This window comes from Pleurodeles waltl, chromosome 2_1 (assembly GCF_031143425.1).
Source record: "Pleurodeles waltl isolate 20211129_DDA chromosome 2_1, aPleWal1.hap1.20221129, whole genome shotgun sequence".
Taxonomy (NCBI): domain Eukaryota; kingdom Metazoa; phylum Chordata; class Amphibia; order Caudata; family Salamandridae; genus Pleurodeles; species Pleurodeles waltl.
The window spans coordinates 122,345,313-122,360,472 of record NC_090438.1 but is presented as its reverse complement, the minus strand read 5'-3'; the positions used below and the strand labels follow the sequence as shown (position 1 = coordinate 122,360,472).

Here is a 15,160-nt window from a genome sequence, read left to right as displayed (position 1 = left end):
CAAGCACACTCAATTCTTTGCTTGCACCCTCTCCAACATACCCAAGCAGTCCACACACACACACAGAACCTCAAACATGCAAAGAAACACAAACACCCAAACAACATGTACACACTATGACACCGACGAGCACCACAACCACCACCACAAGCACCACACACACCACCACACCCATAACCAACACCCACAACCAACACCCACAACCACAAGCACTACAACCACACCAACCACCTCCACAGCACACTCACCCAAAAAGACACACTCACACAAAAGCACACCTACATGCAAAACAACACGCATCAAACCCAAACACACGCAATCAATCAATCATTGGATTTATATAGCGCACTACATACCCGTGAGGGTTTCAAGGCGCTGGTGAGGGTTTCAAGGCGCACTCACAAAACACAAGACACCTGCCAAACCACTCATATCAAAACATACACCAGACCCACAACAGCAACAGCAAAACATACAGACACAGGCACCACAACCACCTCAACAGCACACTCATCCAAACACACTCACACAAAAGCACACAAACAACACCAACCAAACCCAAATGCACACACTCACCCGAACACCAAATATTTGCCAAAACACACACACCCAAACACACACAACATACACCTGACCCACATGCAATTGCAAAACAAACAGACACACACATCAGCCACTCGATCTCCCTCTACCTCCCAACCCAATCCTCTCCCACCCCTCCTACACATACTCCTCCTCCTGAATTCATGTCTTAGCTGTCACTAACCACTGTGAAACGAAAACCCACCCCTCCCAAAAAGATCCTTGAGGTGCCTGCTCTGTGCCTACTAGATGCCCCTTCCTGAGGAGGTCACCTCTTTTCAGTCTATTTAGGAGCCACGTTCTGGCCAACAATCACACAGGCTGTTGCTATGCATCATGATTGTCCTCCTTTTAAGTTTTGGTTTTAATAAAAATTTGAGAGAAGGAACACTTTTGATAATAAAATCATTTTATTTTTAAGCTTGTCCTGACATTATTATTCATTTACAAGTCAGTGATTAGATACAATGTTAATGATGAAAATGTGATATACATACATTTACTTCCATTTATGACAGTAAACAGAGAAGCTTTTATAAGAAACAAATTTGTACAGTGAAAACATTAGTAATAAAAATTGGTAATAGACATAGGTGGTCATTATGACAATGGCGGTGACTGTTAAATTTAAAGAGGCTGGTAGTAATTACTGTCAAATTATTACCATGGCGGTGGTAACTCCCATAGATAGCCAATGTACCATCCCAACCGCCAGGGTGTTAACATCACTGACCACGGCGGCAGCTATCTACAGCCAGGCAGAAGACAAGGTACCGCCCACCATATTATGACATAGCAAACCGCCACGATTTCTGGGCTGGTACCAACACCATCAAAAGCCTGACAGAAACAGAACACAGAAGACGAAAGACTCACCATCAGAGACACAGAGAAGATCAACACGGCCATGGAACCGGAACTTCAAGTCTTCCCGATGCTCCTCTATGCCATGCCTATGAAGACGACGATGGTGAGTACAACCGCCTAGCACACAAGGCAGGGAGCGAGAAAAAGGAGAGTGACACACACATTCACCAACACACACCATCCACACACACACCATGCACACAACAAGCTGCAGAGGAAAACCAATCTCACAGGACACACGTCATAATAATGCAAGGACAACATTTAGCCATAACTGATAGTGTAATTTGATGCCAACAGCCACCATATTGTCCATGTGATAAGAGAAATTTGAGTAAATGTTCAGAAAGGGCCAATGGCTAGTCCAAAGTACAAAAGGCCCACATGATCATAGGGCACAGTCCAAGCCCCAACTTGTTCCCTGACTAAATCCGCACTACACTGTGCAGGGACATCATGTTGGAAATGGCCAGGCACCTCAGGGGGAAGGGGGGTTGGGGGCACCTCAGCTGAAGTGGGGAACTTGCCTACTGGTTCTGGAGGGGGCTCCATGTCCATTTCCCTTTGCTAGGGAGTGCAAGGTCACCGTCGCTGAGGTGGGGAACTTGCCCACTGGTTCTGGAGGGGGCTCCATGCTGATTTCCCTTTGCTGGGGAGTGCAAGGTCACAGCCTCTGAGGTGGGGAACTTGCCCACTGGTTCCGGAGGGGGGTCTTTGTACAACAGCCCCTGGAGGGTGGCCTACATGCCCTCTGCTGGATTTGAGGGCTGCTGTGTCCCAGCTGGAGGTGAGGGCTGCTGTGTCTTAGCTGGAGGTGAGGGCTGCTGTGTCCCAGCTGGAGGTGAGGGCTCCTTGCCTACTGCTGTTGGAGGGGAAACCCTGTCAGCCTCTGCTGGAGGTGAGGGATCCTTGCCCATTGCTGCTGGAGGAAAACCCTGCCAGCCTCTGCTGGAGGTAAGGGCTCCTTGCCCACTGCTGTTGGCATGGGCCTCTTGCCTCTTAGTTGATGGAGTGGGAACCTTCCCTTTCTTGGGTGGTGGAGTGGGATCCTTCCCTCTCTTGGGTGGTGGAGTGGGATCCTTCCCTCTCTTGGGTGGTGGAGTGGGATCATTCCCTCTTTTTGGGTGGTGGAGTGTGATCCTTCCCTTTCTTGCCTCCATGACTAGGAGGTGCCTCCACTGTCCCCGTGGACTGCTTGGCTGAGGTGCTGGGCTGGGTCGTTGTGACCCTGCCCTTACGGGCAAGACTGGGGGTGGAGGTGGAGGGAAGAGGTCAAGTTGGGCAAGGAAAAGCTTCTTAGGGACGGTGGGGCGGGATGAGGGAGGAGGGATTGGGAGTGGAGGTTGAGGGAGTGGTTGTTGGAGGTGTATGTCTGCTGGGCTTGGGTGCAGGTGCATGGGCAGTGTGCTGATGTGAGGTGATTGGCTGTTGGGAGTCTGAGTGCGTGAATTTGTGTCTCTTAGGGAGGGCAGACAGGGTGGGAGAGGACACAGGGGATGCATAGTTGGATGTTGTGGAGGTGTCTGCAAGTGAGGTGTGTATGCTGCTTGGTGTGGTGATGGTGGTGGTGGCTGTTGACGTAGTGCATGCAGGTCTAAATGTGGATGTGACTCTGAGGGCGGAGGAGGGGGATACAGTGGAAGCAGTGGATGTTGTAGTGTGTGCAACTGTTAGAAATTGGGACTTTGGTTGGCAGTCAGGTTACCGCCTGTCCAATCAAGGACCCTCACTCTGGTCAGGGTAAGTCACACACAATCCAAATTATCCTGTGCCCACCCTCTGGTAGCTTGGCACTGAACAGTCAGGCTTCACTTAGAAGGCAATGTGTAAAGTATTTGTGCAATAAATAATACAATAACACAATATAGCACCACAACAATACACTACACAGTGTTTAGAAAAATATATAATATTTATCTGGATATTTGCAGGTCAAAAATGATCAAAGATGCAATAAGTAAATGTAGAGATATCACTGAAAAGTGATATAAAGGGGGTCATTCCGGGGAATGCGGAAGCACCGCCAACAGGCTGGCGGTGCTTCCTGGGCCATTCTGACCGCGGCGGTAAAGCCGCGGTCAGAAAAGGGCAACCGGCGGTTTCCCGACGGTTTACCCCTGGCCCAAGGAATCCGCCATGGCGGCGCTGCTTGCAGCACCGCCATGGGGATTCCGACCCCCTTCCCGCCATCCTGGTGTCGTGGGGCCCCTGGGGGCCCCTGCACTGCCCATGCCACTGGCATGGGCAGTGCAGGGGCCCCCTCACAGGGCCCCATAATGATTTTCAGTGTCTGCAGACACTGAAAATCGCGACGGGTGCCACTGCACCCGTCGCACTCCTTCAACTCCGCCGGCTCCATTCGGAGCCGGCTTCATTGTTGAAGGGGCTTTCCCGCTGGGCCAGCGGGCGGCCTTCTTGCGGTCGCCCGCCGGCCCAGCGGGGAAGTCAGAATGACCGCCGCGGTCCTTTGACCGCGGTACGGTCTTTTGGTGGTTCCCGCCAGACGGGCGGCTTCCGTCGCCCGCCGGGGTCGGAATGACCCCCAAAGTGTCTTAAGTCTTTTTAAAGCAAACAAAGGGGGTCATTCTGACCTTGGCGGTCCATGACCGCCATGGCGGAGTGCAGCGGAAGCACCGCCAACAGGCTGGCGGTGCTTCCTGGGCGATTCTGACCGCGGCGGTAAAGCCGCGGTCGGAAAAGGGGAGCCGGCGTTTTCCCGCCGGTTTCCCGCTGGCCCAGGGAACCCGCCATGGCGGCGCTGCTTGCAGCACCGCCATGGGGATTCCGACCCCCTTCCCGCCAGTCTGTTTCTGGCGGTGTCCACCGCCAGAACCAGGATGGCGGGAACGGGTGCCATGGGGCCCCTGGGGTCCCCTGCACTGCCCATGCCACTGGCATGGGCAGTGCAGGGGCCCCCTAACAGGGCCCCACTAAGATTTTCACTGTCTGCTGTGCAGACAGTGAAAATCGCGACGGGTGCCACTGCACCCGTCGCACCCCTTCAACTCCGCCGGCTCCATTCCGAGCCAGCTTCATTGTTGAAGGGGCTGTCCCGCTGGGCCGGCCGGCGGTCTTCTGGCGGTCGCCCGCCGGCCCAGCGGGAAAGCCGGAATGGCCGCTGCGGTCTTTCGGCGGGAACCGCTTGGCGGGCGGCCACCGCCGACCGCCGCGGTCAGAATGACCGCCAAAGTCTCTTTCAAGCACAAAGTACCTTGTTTGCGTGAAAAATCTCCGCAAAGGGCCGCAGAGGAGGAGAAGCGTGGAAACAAAGGGGTGTGCGTCGAATTTAGTTTCCACGCAGGGACGGCTGTGCGTCGATTTCCGGCGCTCGGTCATGGATCCTCTTCGGGTTGCGGGGCTTCCAGACGCCCCCGGGTCTGTGCGTGGAATCCTGGGCTTGCAGAGCAAAGTCACAAGCGATGCGTCGATCCGATGGCCGTTGAGTTGAATTTTCTTCCGCACGGCAGGCGCTGCATCGATTTCCCCTCTGGAAGTCAGGCTGCGTCGTCCCAGGTCGGCTGTGTGTCGATCCGGTGGGCCGTGTGTTGAAGTTCCGGGCCCAATGCAGAAGTTGCGTTGATCTTCTCCTTGTGAAGTCATGCTTTGTCGTTCCGGTTCGGCTTGCAGTGAATTTCTCACCGCGGGGCAGGCTGTGCATCGGTTTTAGCAAGCTGTGCGTCTAATTTTCACTGCACAAGGAGTCCAGTTGCAAGAGAGAAGTCTTTTTGGTCCTGAGACTTCAGGGAACAGGAGGCAAGCTCTTTCCAAGCACTTGGGAGCACTTCTTTACCACAGCCAGAGAGCAGCAAGGCAGCAGACCAATAGCAAGGCAGCAGTCCTTCACAGAAAGCAGTCAGGTGAGTCCTTTGGGCAGCCAGGCAGTTCTTCTTGTCAGGATGCAGGTTCTGGTTCCAGTTTTCTTCTCCAGGAAGAGTCTGAGTAGGAAGGGGCAGAGGCCCTGTTTATATACCCAAATGGGCCTTTGAAGTGGGGGAGACTTCAAAGAGTGGCTTAGAAGTGCACCAGGTCCCCTTTCAGTTCAATCCTGTCTGCCAGGGTCCCAGTAGGGGGTGTGGCAGTCCTTTGTGTGAGAGCAGGCCCTCCACCCTCCCAGCCCAGGAAGACCCATTCAAAATGCAGATGTATGCAAGTGAGGCTGAGTATCCTGTGTTTGGGGTGTGTCTGAGTGAATGCACAATGAGCTGTCTAATAAACCCAGCCAGACGTGGATTGTAAGGCACAGAAAGATTTAAGTGCAGAGAAATACTCACTTTGTAAAAGTGGCATTTCTAAAATAGTAATATTAAATCCAACTTCAACAGTCAGCAGGATTTTATATCACCATTCTGGCCATACTAAATATGACCTTCCTACTCCTTTCAGATCAGCAGCTAGAGTGGAAAAGTGTGGCATAATGGTTAGAGCAGCAGACCCTGATGCAGAAATCTGGCCTAGGACCAGGGTTCAATTCCCACCTCGGGGGAGGTCTTGGGCTCAATTCCCTTGGATCAGATAATTCTCGCCTTGGTGCCTAATCTAATTGATGTGTCCCACTCTGGGCAATAGCTTGCTTAATCTCCACAACGGCCCTTACAATGCTTAGATGCCTGGCTTCATCCTTGGGCTGTCCAGGAGTGGGTGCCTCACAGGGAATAGCCAGGAGGGGTTCCACTGCAGTATGTGTACAGCGCCTTGAGACCATAACAGGTGAGAAGTGCGAATTTTACAGTTTTACTCAAAGAATGTATGAGGGCAGCCCCGATGTTAGCCTATGAAGGTAGCAGGTCTCACAGCAGTGTATAAACGAATTTATGAGTTTTACACTACCAGGACATGTAAACTACATAGGTACATGTTCTGCCTTTTGCTTACACAGCACCCTGTTACCTAGGGCATACCTTAGGGGTGTCTTATATGTAGAAAAAGGGGAGTTTTAGGCTTGTCAAGTACTTTTAAATGCCAAGTCGCATTGGCAGTGAAACTGCACACACAGGCCTTGCAATAGCAGGCTTGAGACAAGGTTAAGCGGCTACTGAAGTGGGTGGCACAATTAGGGCTGCAGGCCCACTATTAGCATTTAATCTACAAGCCCTGGGCACATCTAGTGCACTCTACTATGGACTTATAAGTAAATTAAATAGGCCAATTGGTATGGTCCAATGTTACCATGTTTAAAGGGAGAGAGCATATGCACTATAGCACTGGTTAGCAGTGGTAAAGTGCGCAGAGTCTAATAACCAGCATAAACAGTGTCTAAAAAGTGGAGGGAGGCAGGCAAAAAGTTAGGGGTGACCACCCTAAGGCTGCCAGGTCTAACAGCAACTGTCTGTTGTTTCTGTTGGTGCTTGTGGCCTGAGGTATGCTGCCTGTGTTTGTCTGTGCCACTCTTGTGTGATGTTTTGTGTGCATGCTTGTCTGTATGTGTGCATGGGATGCATTGGGGTTGAGGAGACTGGTACTGGGAAGTGGTAGTTGGAGTAGCGACGGTAGGAACAGGGACAATGGCTGCCATCAGAGAGGAGGCCAGAGCCTGGAAAGATCTCTGTTGGGCCGCCAATCCACTGTGAACTTCCTCCAGGAATGCATTGCATTGCTGCATCTGGGATGCCAGCCCCTGGATGGCATTCACAGTGAATGACTTCCCTACAGAGATGGCTCTCAGGAAGTCAATAGCCTCCTCACTGATGGCAGCAGTACTGACTGGGGCAGGGCCTGAGGTGCCTGGGGTGGAGATGCCCACCCTCCTGGGTGAGCGGGCACGGGCCACTCGGTGAGGGGCTACTGGGAGGGTGGTGCTGGTATAGGGGTGGGAGCTGTACCTGTAGCTGGGGTGGTCCCAGAGCTGTCCGCCACCACCAGGGAGCTTCCATCGGAGGAGAAATCAGAGTCAGTGTTGTCACCTCCTGTCTCCGTCGTGGTGCTCCCCTCGCCCTCCATCCCACTGATTCCCTTGGCATCGGTGGACTCTGCCTCCTGGGTCCTGTGGGATGCAGCTCCTTCTGTCGCCAGTGCCCCTGATCCTCCGTCAGATGATGCTAATGCAGACATGGACAGGATGACAGAAGAAAAAAGGGGGGAGAGAGAGAAAGAAAACACTGGGTCAATTACAGCACCAACACCACAGATGGCATACACATTACTGTCACACACAGGGATCAGGATTGAGCACCATGCATCGCACTGGCATTCCATTGGCTAGGTACCACAGCAAGATGTGAGCCAACCACTGCCAACTGCACCCCTCCTGGGAGTCACTAAGCCCTGCCTGACATGAAATGCAACCTAGCTAGGTTACCAGATTTTGCAATACATCCATTACCCTTGAGCTGGATCACGCTGCAATGTCTGAGCTGGCATTAAGGGGCACCCACTAACTGACACCCACCACCAGGATCCCATGCCACCTACCAATTATAGTTGTAATGGCCACTGTACTCACCCCCTTGTGGCTGCTGTGATGCCCTCAAGTGCCCATCCAGCTCTGGGTAAGCCACCGCCAGTATGCGGGCCATCAGGGGGGTCAGGTTCCGATGGGCACTCTGCCCTCGTTGGGAGGCCATCCCCAGCTGGGCCTCCGCAGTCATCTGGACCCAGCATCTCAGGTCCTCCCACCTTTTCCTACAGTGGGTGCTCCGCCTGCTGTAGACCCCCAGGGTCCGCACGTCCTTGGTGACGGCACAGTACAATCCCTTCTTCTGATGGACGCTGACCGGCAGAAGAAACACAGACAGGAGGACACCATTACACATACAATCCAGCCTGTCACACATGGCCCACAAATCCCATTTCCTGCTCCATTGGCACAAACATCACCCAGCACCCACCATGTACACTACCACCAGACATACCACCACCCCAAATGACACGATGCTTGCACACACATCTCCATGCAACCTTGTCACATGCATCATGCCCAAGGTGTACTCACCTGTTGGTCTGGAGGCCCATACAGCTGTCCATACTCGGGTAGGACCCCATCCACCAAGCGCTCCAACTCCTCCGAAGTGAAGGCAGGGGCCCTTACCCCGGTCACACGTGCCATAGCAGGATCCAGACACAGGTCAAAGCAGCACACATAGTGTAGGTGTTGTCCTGTGGAAACTCAAGAATCAAGTGAGGATTTAGATAAGGCGGTCACGTCCACAGCGGTGTACACCGTCACTGCTGCTGCTGATCCCCATTGGTCACTGTACTCCATAGAGCCCCATATTAGCCAATGAGGAATTGCACAGAGGTGCAAGACCACCTTCCGCCATGATGCACAATGTTGGCGGAGTTACCTCACTTCCACCTGTCCCTAGATACAGGACAGGCGGTCGCCATTTCATGGTGGTGGACTACATTCAGATAATCCATAATGGCGTCATTGCTACAGTTTGCAAATACATTGACATTCCAATTGTCCCATCATATCAATGCTCAATGTACCCTGAGGAGGTGGTTCCATTGTTCAAATTGTGAAAGCCTACTCACTCTTGTGTCCCTTAGATACCTATCACTGCGGTTGAATAGGAGGAGGAGACAAGCCCCAGTGTACAGACCCCTTGTGGATTTGACTACACTGGAGGAGAGGCATATAATACTCACCTATAGACTGGACAGGGCCAATTGGAGCCTGATCTGATATCAGCTATCCGTCATTCCACTGGGATCCTCCCTCTTGTGCAGGTTCTATCAGTGCTCCATTTCCTGGCAACTGGTTCTTTCCAAGTGACAGTGGGCTTGGCAGCAGGAATGTCACAGCCAATGTTCTGAATCATGCTGGCAAGGGTTTTGTCTGCCTTGATCAAACACATGTGCAGCTACATTGCTTTTCCCCAGGTGGAAGACTTGGCCACTGTGAAAGCAGGATTCTATGCAATGGGACATATACGGAATATTTATGGGGCGATTGACGGTACACATATTGTGTTTGTCCCACCTGCCAGAATGAACAGGTGTTCACGAATCAGAAGAGTTTCCACTCACTCAATGTGCAAATGGTGTGCCTAGTGGACCAGTATATCTCCCACGTCACTGCCAAGTATCCTGGGTCGGTGCATGATGCCTTTGTCCTGAGGAATAGCAGCATCCCAAATGTGATGGCACAACTACAGAGGCACAGGGTGTGGCTAATTGGTGAGCTTGACTCCCCACCCAATGTATATCAGTGTATGCCTTCTGGTGTTAACCCCATACCATTGTGTAAAGCTAATGTTTGTCCCTCAATACTTGCAGGTGACTCTGGTTACCCAAACCTATTGTGGCTCCTGACCCCTGTGAGGAATGCCAGGATAGGGGCCGCAAATCTTTATAATGATGCACCTGGGTGAACAAGAATTATCGAAAGGACCTTCGGCTTCCTGAAGGGCAGGTTCAGATGCCTCCATCTAATAGGTGGATCCCTGTGCTACTCACCCGAGAAGGACTGCCAGACAGTAGTTGAATGCTGCATATTGCACAACCTGGCCCTAAGATGACATGTGCCTTATTTGCAGGAAAAGGAGACTGGAAATGCCACTGGAAATGCCACTGTGGCAGCAGTGGGCCCTGAGGACAGTGAGGATGAGGAGGCAGAGGATGAGGATGTGGACAACAGAACATCAGTTATACGTCAATACTTCAAATGACACACAGGTGAGACAGTGGAACTGACCATTCCTCTGAATATTGATGTTTTCTGTGTGGCTGTAGCAGGATGGCATTCACTTCCTTTACATCTCAGCTTACTGTTACCTATGGCTTCTCATTTTGCAGATGTTGGTGCTATAACAACTGTGTACTGATGTGATGAATACAGACAGCTACAGGTCATTAATTGTATGCTATCACAGTGTTCAGATCATTTGCACAAGATGTGACTGTTTCCATACCATAAATGCACATTTCCATCACATAAAACACCATCACTCAAGTTGTGTTCAAGGGTGTTTATTGTAGTGCAAATAATTGATGGAAAAGTGCAATGGATTGGGTTGATGGCAGAGGAACGTTCAGGGTACTGTTCCAGTCTATTTGTAGCACAAGTCCAGTGCCCAAGGGGCCATACGAAGGGGTGCAAAGGCAGATCAAAGTGGACAAGGTGACAGGGTGGGACACAATGGGGACATTCAGGAGTGTCTCATTTGCTGGTGTGGTCTTGGTCTTGGCAAGTGTCTCTGGCTTCTTTCTGGGTCGCAGGGAACATTTACGGGGTGGTTCACCTTCTGCAGGGGGAGGGGTCCTGGTGACCTGTGGGTCCTGTGGCAGGGCCTCCTGCCCACTAACTGCAGCAGAATTGGTGGGCTGGTCAGTAGACTTGTTAGTGGTAGGGGCCCGATCATGTCATACCTAGCATCCCCTCTATTGTTGCTGTTGCCCTGCCACCTTTGTTTGTGTATGGTGATGTATTGTGGGATTGTTAGTTCTCCATGCTGTGCATGCTTTGGTGATGGGTGTACATGTAGGGCTGGGAGGGCTGTCCATGCATTGGTATAGCATGCAGGGCTTGGCATTGGGGTTAGTCAGATGTGTAGGTGCATGTGTGGGATGGAGTGGAGTGATGGGAGTGACTGTGAGGGGGTGTGATGGCATGCAGGTATGGAGGGTGATGAGTAGTAAATATTGACTCACCAGTGTCCAGTCCTCCGGCTACTCCAGTGAGTCCCTCAGGATGCAATATTGCCAAGACTTGCTCCTCCCATGCTGTGAGGTGGGGGGCCACCGCCAGTCCTCTGGATGGTGAGCTGGTGCCTTGCTGCTATGGGACATACCTTCCCCCCGTAGGTCATGCCACCTCTTCCTGATGTCATCCCTTGTTCTTGGATGCTGTCCCACGACGTTCACCCTATCCACGATTCTCCACTATAGCTCCATCTTCCTGGCAATGGATATTTGCTGTACCTGTTCTCCAAACAGCTGTGGCTCTACCCTGACTATTTCCTCCACCATGACCCGCAACTCCTCATCAGTGAAACAGGGGTGCCTTAGTGAGGACATGGGTGTTGTGTGGTGTGTGTTGTGCATAGGGTGTTGAGTGATGTGGTGGGGTGTGGGATGTGGGGTGCGTGACAGATGGATGGGTGTTTGTGGTGTGTGTAGTTGTCTCAGTGGTGTTCGTGTTAGTCTCGTGTCAATTACTGGTGTTCGTAAAGGGTTATGTGTAATGTTGGTGTGTGTTTTATAGTGCTGCGGGTGGGTGGATGGGTGTTGTGTGTGTATCAGTGTCAGGTCTGTGATTTTCATTTAGGCCAATGTTGTGTTGTTTTGTATTTGGGTGGCCATTCTGAGCGCGCCGGTGGGTACCACCAATGGTTCACCACCATTGAATGTCTGTACATGGTGATTCATGGGTCATAATGTTGTGGGCATTGTTTTGTGGGAGTAACGGTATGGGTGTTCGTACCGACACTTTACCACTGACATTTGGGCTGGCAGATTTGTGTATGTGGCACTATTCTGTCAGTTTGGTGTGTGTGTGTCATAATATGGCGAACGGATATTCGCCACCGTGGCTGTATGTTGGCTGCCATTACCGCGGCGGTAAGCAGCAATTACCGCCAACGTCATAACGATGACCATAGACATTTAGGTGCAAGCACTCATCATTATAATGGACACTTACACCAAAGTTAAACATTTTTTATTTTTTTAAGTGGTAATACATGTGTGTTTATTTGAAATTGATAAAAAAATAAACACATATGCATTACACATTTAAAAAGTTAAGAGTAAATTCAAATGTAATACTACACTGAAGATGAACTAGACAGGTAAAATGTGAAATCAATCAATATATAAGAAGTTTTGAATTAACATTGATTTCACATTTATTGTAAACAAGCTTTTTGTCTTGTATACTGCAATTGCTACATTTTATTAAATTAACATTATTCCAAAAATGAATAATGCATCTGTATAAGATTTGATAGTTTATGAAAAATGATTACTTATATGGCCATATTTTGAATTTTGGATCAATGTAATTTTTTGTGTAGTTGTCCATTCTCATAAAGGCAGCTTGTACCAAACTTGTAAATCAAATTAGATTATACAGGCGTGTTTCTTAAAATTTCTTAAACAACCACATTGCACACATATGCATTGCACATTAGTAAAATTCTGCTTGCAAGTGTGAGTTAAAAATGCACATGTTCAGAGCTAATGGAAACAGACAATTCAAAAGGTAACACGTAGAAATGTAGCTTACCTTCTATTCCGGTGGTGACGGGGTTGATTTATTTCGTGGTCAAGTAGCAGCAGCAAAGGAAGGACTTGAACGACTGGATTCATGATGGATAGGCAGGAGAAAAAAAAGGAAAAGGTACGTTTCGACCTTACATTCCTTCCAATCCGCCAACTCAGGTGTGGAAGTTTACCCATCACAGTTACGTCGGTGGGAAGGCACATCGTGATTGGCCCGGTGGACAAACTGGTTGTACTCCCTCCAACAGCCACTTTGGCCTATGGTGCGGTTGACGCGGGAGGAAAACTCAGATGGCGACTACAGCACTCCACCTGACTTTCTTACATCGACCAGCCAGCATCTAAATAGAGGAGACAGGCTGCCTAGTAGGCAGACAGAGAAACCAACCGAAAAATGATCGAAATCAGGCCCTTGGAGTGTGCAAGGAAAAACATGGCAAGTTTATGAAAATGTGACACATGAGTAGTAGGAAGGGATACCATATTAAAAGTGACAGTTATCCCGCCCCGGATATGACGTCATATCCGGTGGCTGGGACTTCCGATGTCCCTGAAAGCCCTCCCCGGAAGTGACGTGTGTGCATGGGGGTGTCAATTGGGCTGGGCCCTCATGGTGTCACGTGTTAGCCCTGTGTCTGGGTCCTAGCCCCTGGGTTTTGGCCTATGAGATATGTAAAAAGTATGACTTAGTGATGTGCACGTGGTTTCAGAGCTTGAGAGGGACAGGTCTGGACATGTCAGACATTCATGCCCAAGTGCCAGTTAGGGGCCCTCATGGTGTCACGTGTTAGCCCCCCTTTTTTTGAAATGTTGCATATAAGGAGCTGGTTAGAACCGGCTGTCAAACCGTGAACCAGGGTTGAAACAGTTTGGCAAGGTGCCATGAAGAGATACAATCCGATCGCAAGAAAAGCAGCCTCCTCAGGGGCCCTGAACACTATTGGTAGATATTACCGGACCCTCGCCCCTCTTACGATGGATGAGAATGCACAACAGGGTGTCCCGGCCACCCAAGATACCGATGTTACCGGTTTTGAAGAGGAACTTTGCTACCGGCTTGAAAAGCTCAACCTCAAGGCTGTGTCGACCCAGATATCCCCTATTAAGGGGCCCGACAGCGACAGCAATGCCTCGAAAGATGAATTAAGTGTTGCATCTAACTTCATAGACATTGAAGATGTTGAAGAATGTGTAGCACCACCGAATTCGCCCATCTATGAAGACATGGGCGACCAGGAGGCCACCGAGTCAGAGGCCGTTATTGTACAGCCATCAGGTGTAAGCTCCGGCGCTGTTTCTGCCCCAATGGACCTCTGCGACTCCCAGGATTTCAGAGGAGCCTCTGAGTGTGATGCGAATATGGAGGTTGGTAATGACAGTTTTGTTATTTTTTTTTTTTATGTCTGTATACTCTAATGTCATACATTTAACTAATAATGTGTCTTGTGCTTTCTGTTTGAACCCTAGAACGTAGCTGAAGAAAGTGAGCCTCTAGAAGGGTCAACTCCAAAGGTTAACGCCGTAAATTTTTACTGCTTATGCTGTTCCAGACAGTCTGGAAGTGTTACAAGCCAGAACAAAGAGCCTCGTAAGAAATGTGTCTGCACCTACACTAGCCGCGATTTTGAAAAGGAAGCTCCGGGCGTACCCTGGGCCACCATATGGCCAGTTAAAGGTTTTGCAGCGGCCGCTGTGAACGCCTGTGTTAAACGGGATTATTATGATCTTTGTTACGGGCATAAAATTAATGCGCCTCAACAGGATGCTCATGAATGTTTATACGATGCATACACACCAAGAATAATTCGCCACATTTGTAGTCGGATAGACCCTCACCGGGTATATAGGTTGTTAAGGGTTGTGTATGGGCTGTCGGCTGTGAAGAAAGGTGTCCACAGTGATATGATTAAGGTCTTGGCTGCGGCTGTCAATGAGATCCGATACGCTGCTGAGCCCTGCTCAAAACTCGACCGCATGCATGGTATGTGTCCCCACTTTGACATAAGTATGTTAGAACAGGTTATAAAAAGACGAATGTGTGACATTTATCATAAAAACAGAAGAATGAAGTCTCTAGCCCCACGAAAGCTGTTTTAGAAAAATAAAATAAATTAATTAATTAAAAAAAAAAAAAAAAGTAGACCATGAATGTGTTACTTAACGCTCCATACTTACTCACTTTTAGGCGGGGAATCCGGGTATCGAGATGCAAGATGCCTATGAGTTACAACCGGGCTACATCTGTATCGGGAGATTGATTTTTGTGCTGGTTAAAGAAAGAATAGCTGAAATACATCCTATGACTCTGCGGTATCTGAACATTTCGGAACCTTCAGCCTTGTTGCAATGTAGCAGTCATTTGTGTATCGCCAAGTGGTGTATCAATGGGCGGCTAAACGCATCTGTTGAATGCCGGACCTCGGACAAAGAACACATTCGAGAGTTAAGACTTTCACCTGAGACGGGGATACACGAGGCGTTGGTGAACATGACTGAAGATTATGTCACAAATAAAGGTTCGGAATGGTCCTGGTTAGAACTGTATGAA

General features: G+C 50.0%; 1 protein-coding gene across 1 annotated transcript; it reads left to right on the top strand.

The window, feature by feature from the left end:
* The first annotated feature begins 13,224 nt into the window (after positions 1-13,224).
* Positions 13,225-14,709, top strand: LOC138259436 (uncharacterized). Its single transcript, XM_069207187.1, has 2 exons — positions 13,225-13,977; positions 14,080-14,709. Exons 1-2 carry the CDS (start codon positions 13,495-13,497, stop codon positions 14,707-14,709), a joined length of 1,113 nt encoding a protein of 370 aa, XP_069063288.1. The 5' UTR covers positions 13,225-13,494.
* The last annotated feature ends 451 nt before the right edge of the window (positions 14,710-15,160 follow it).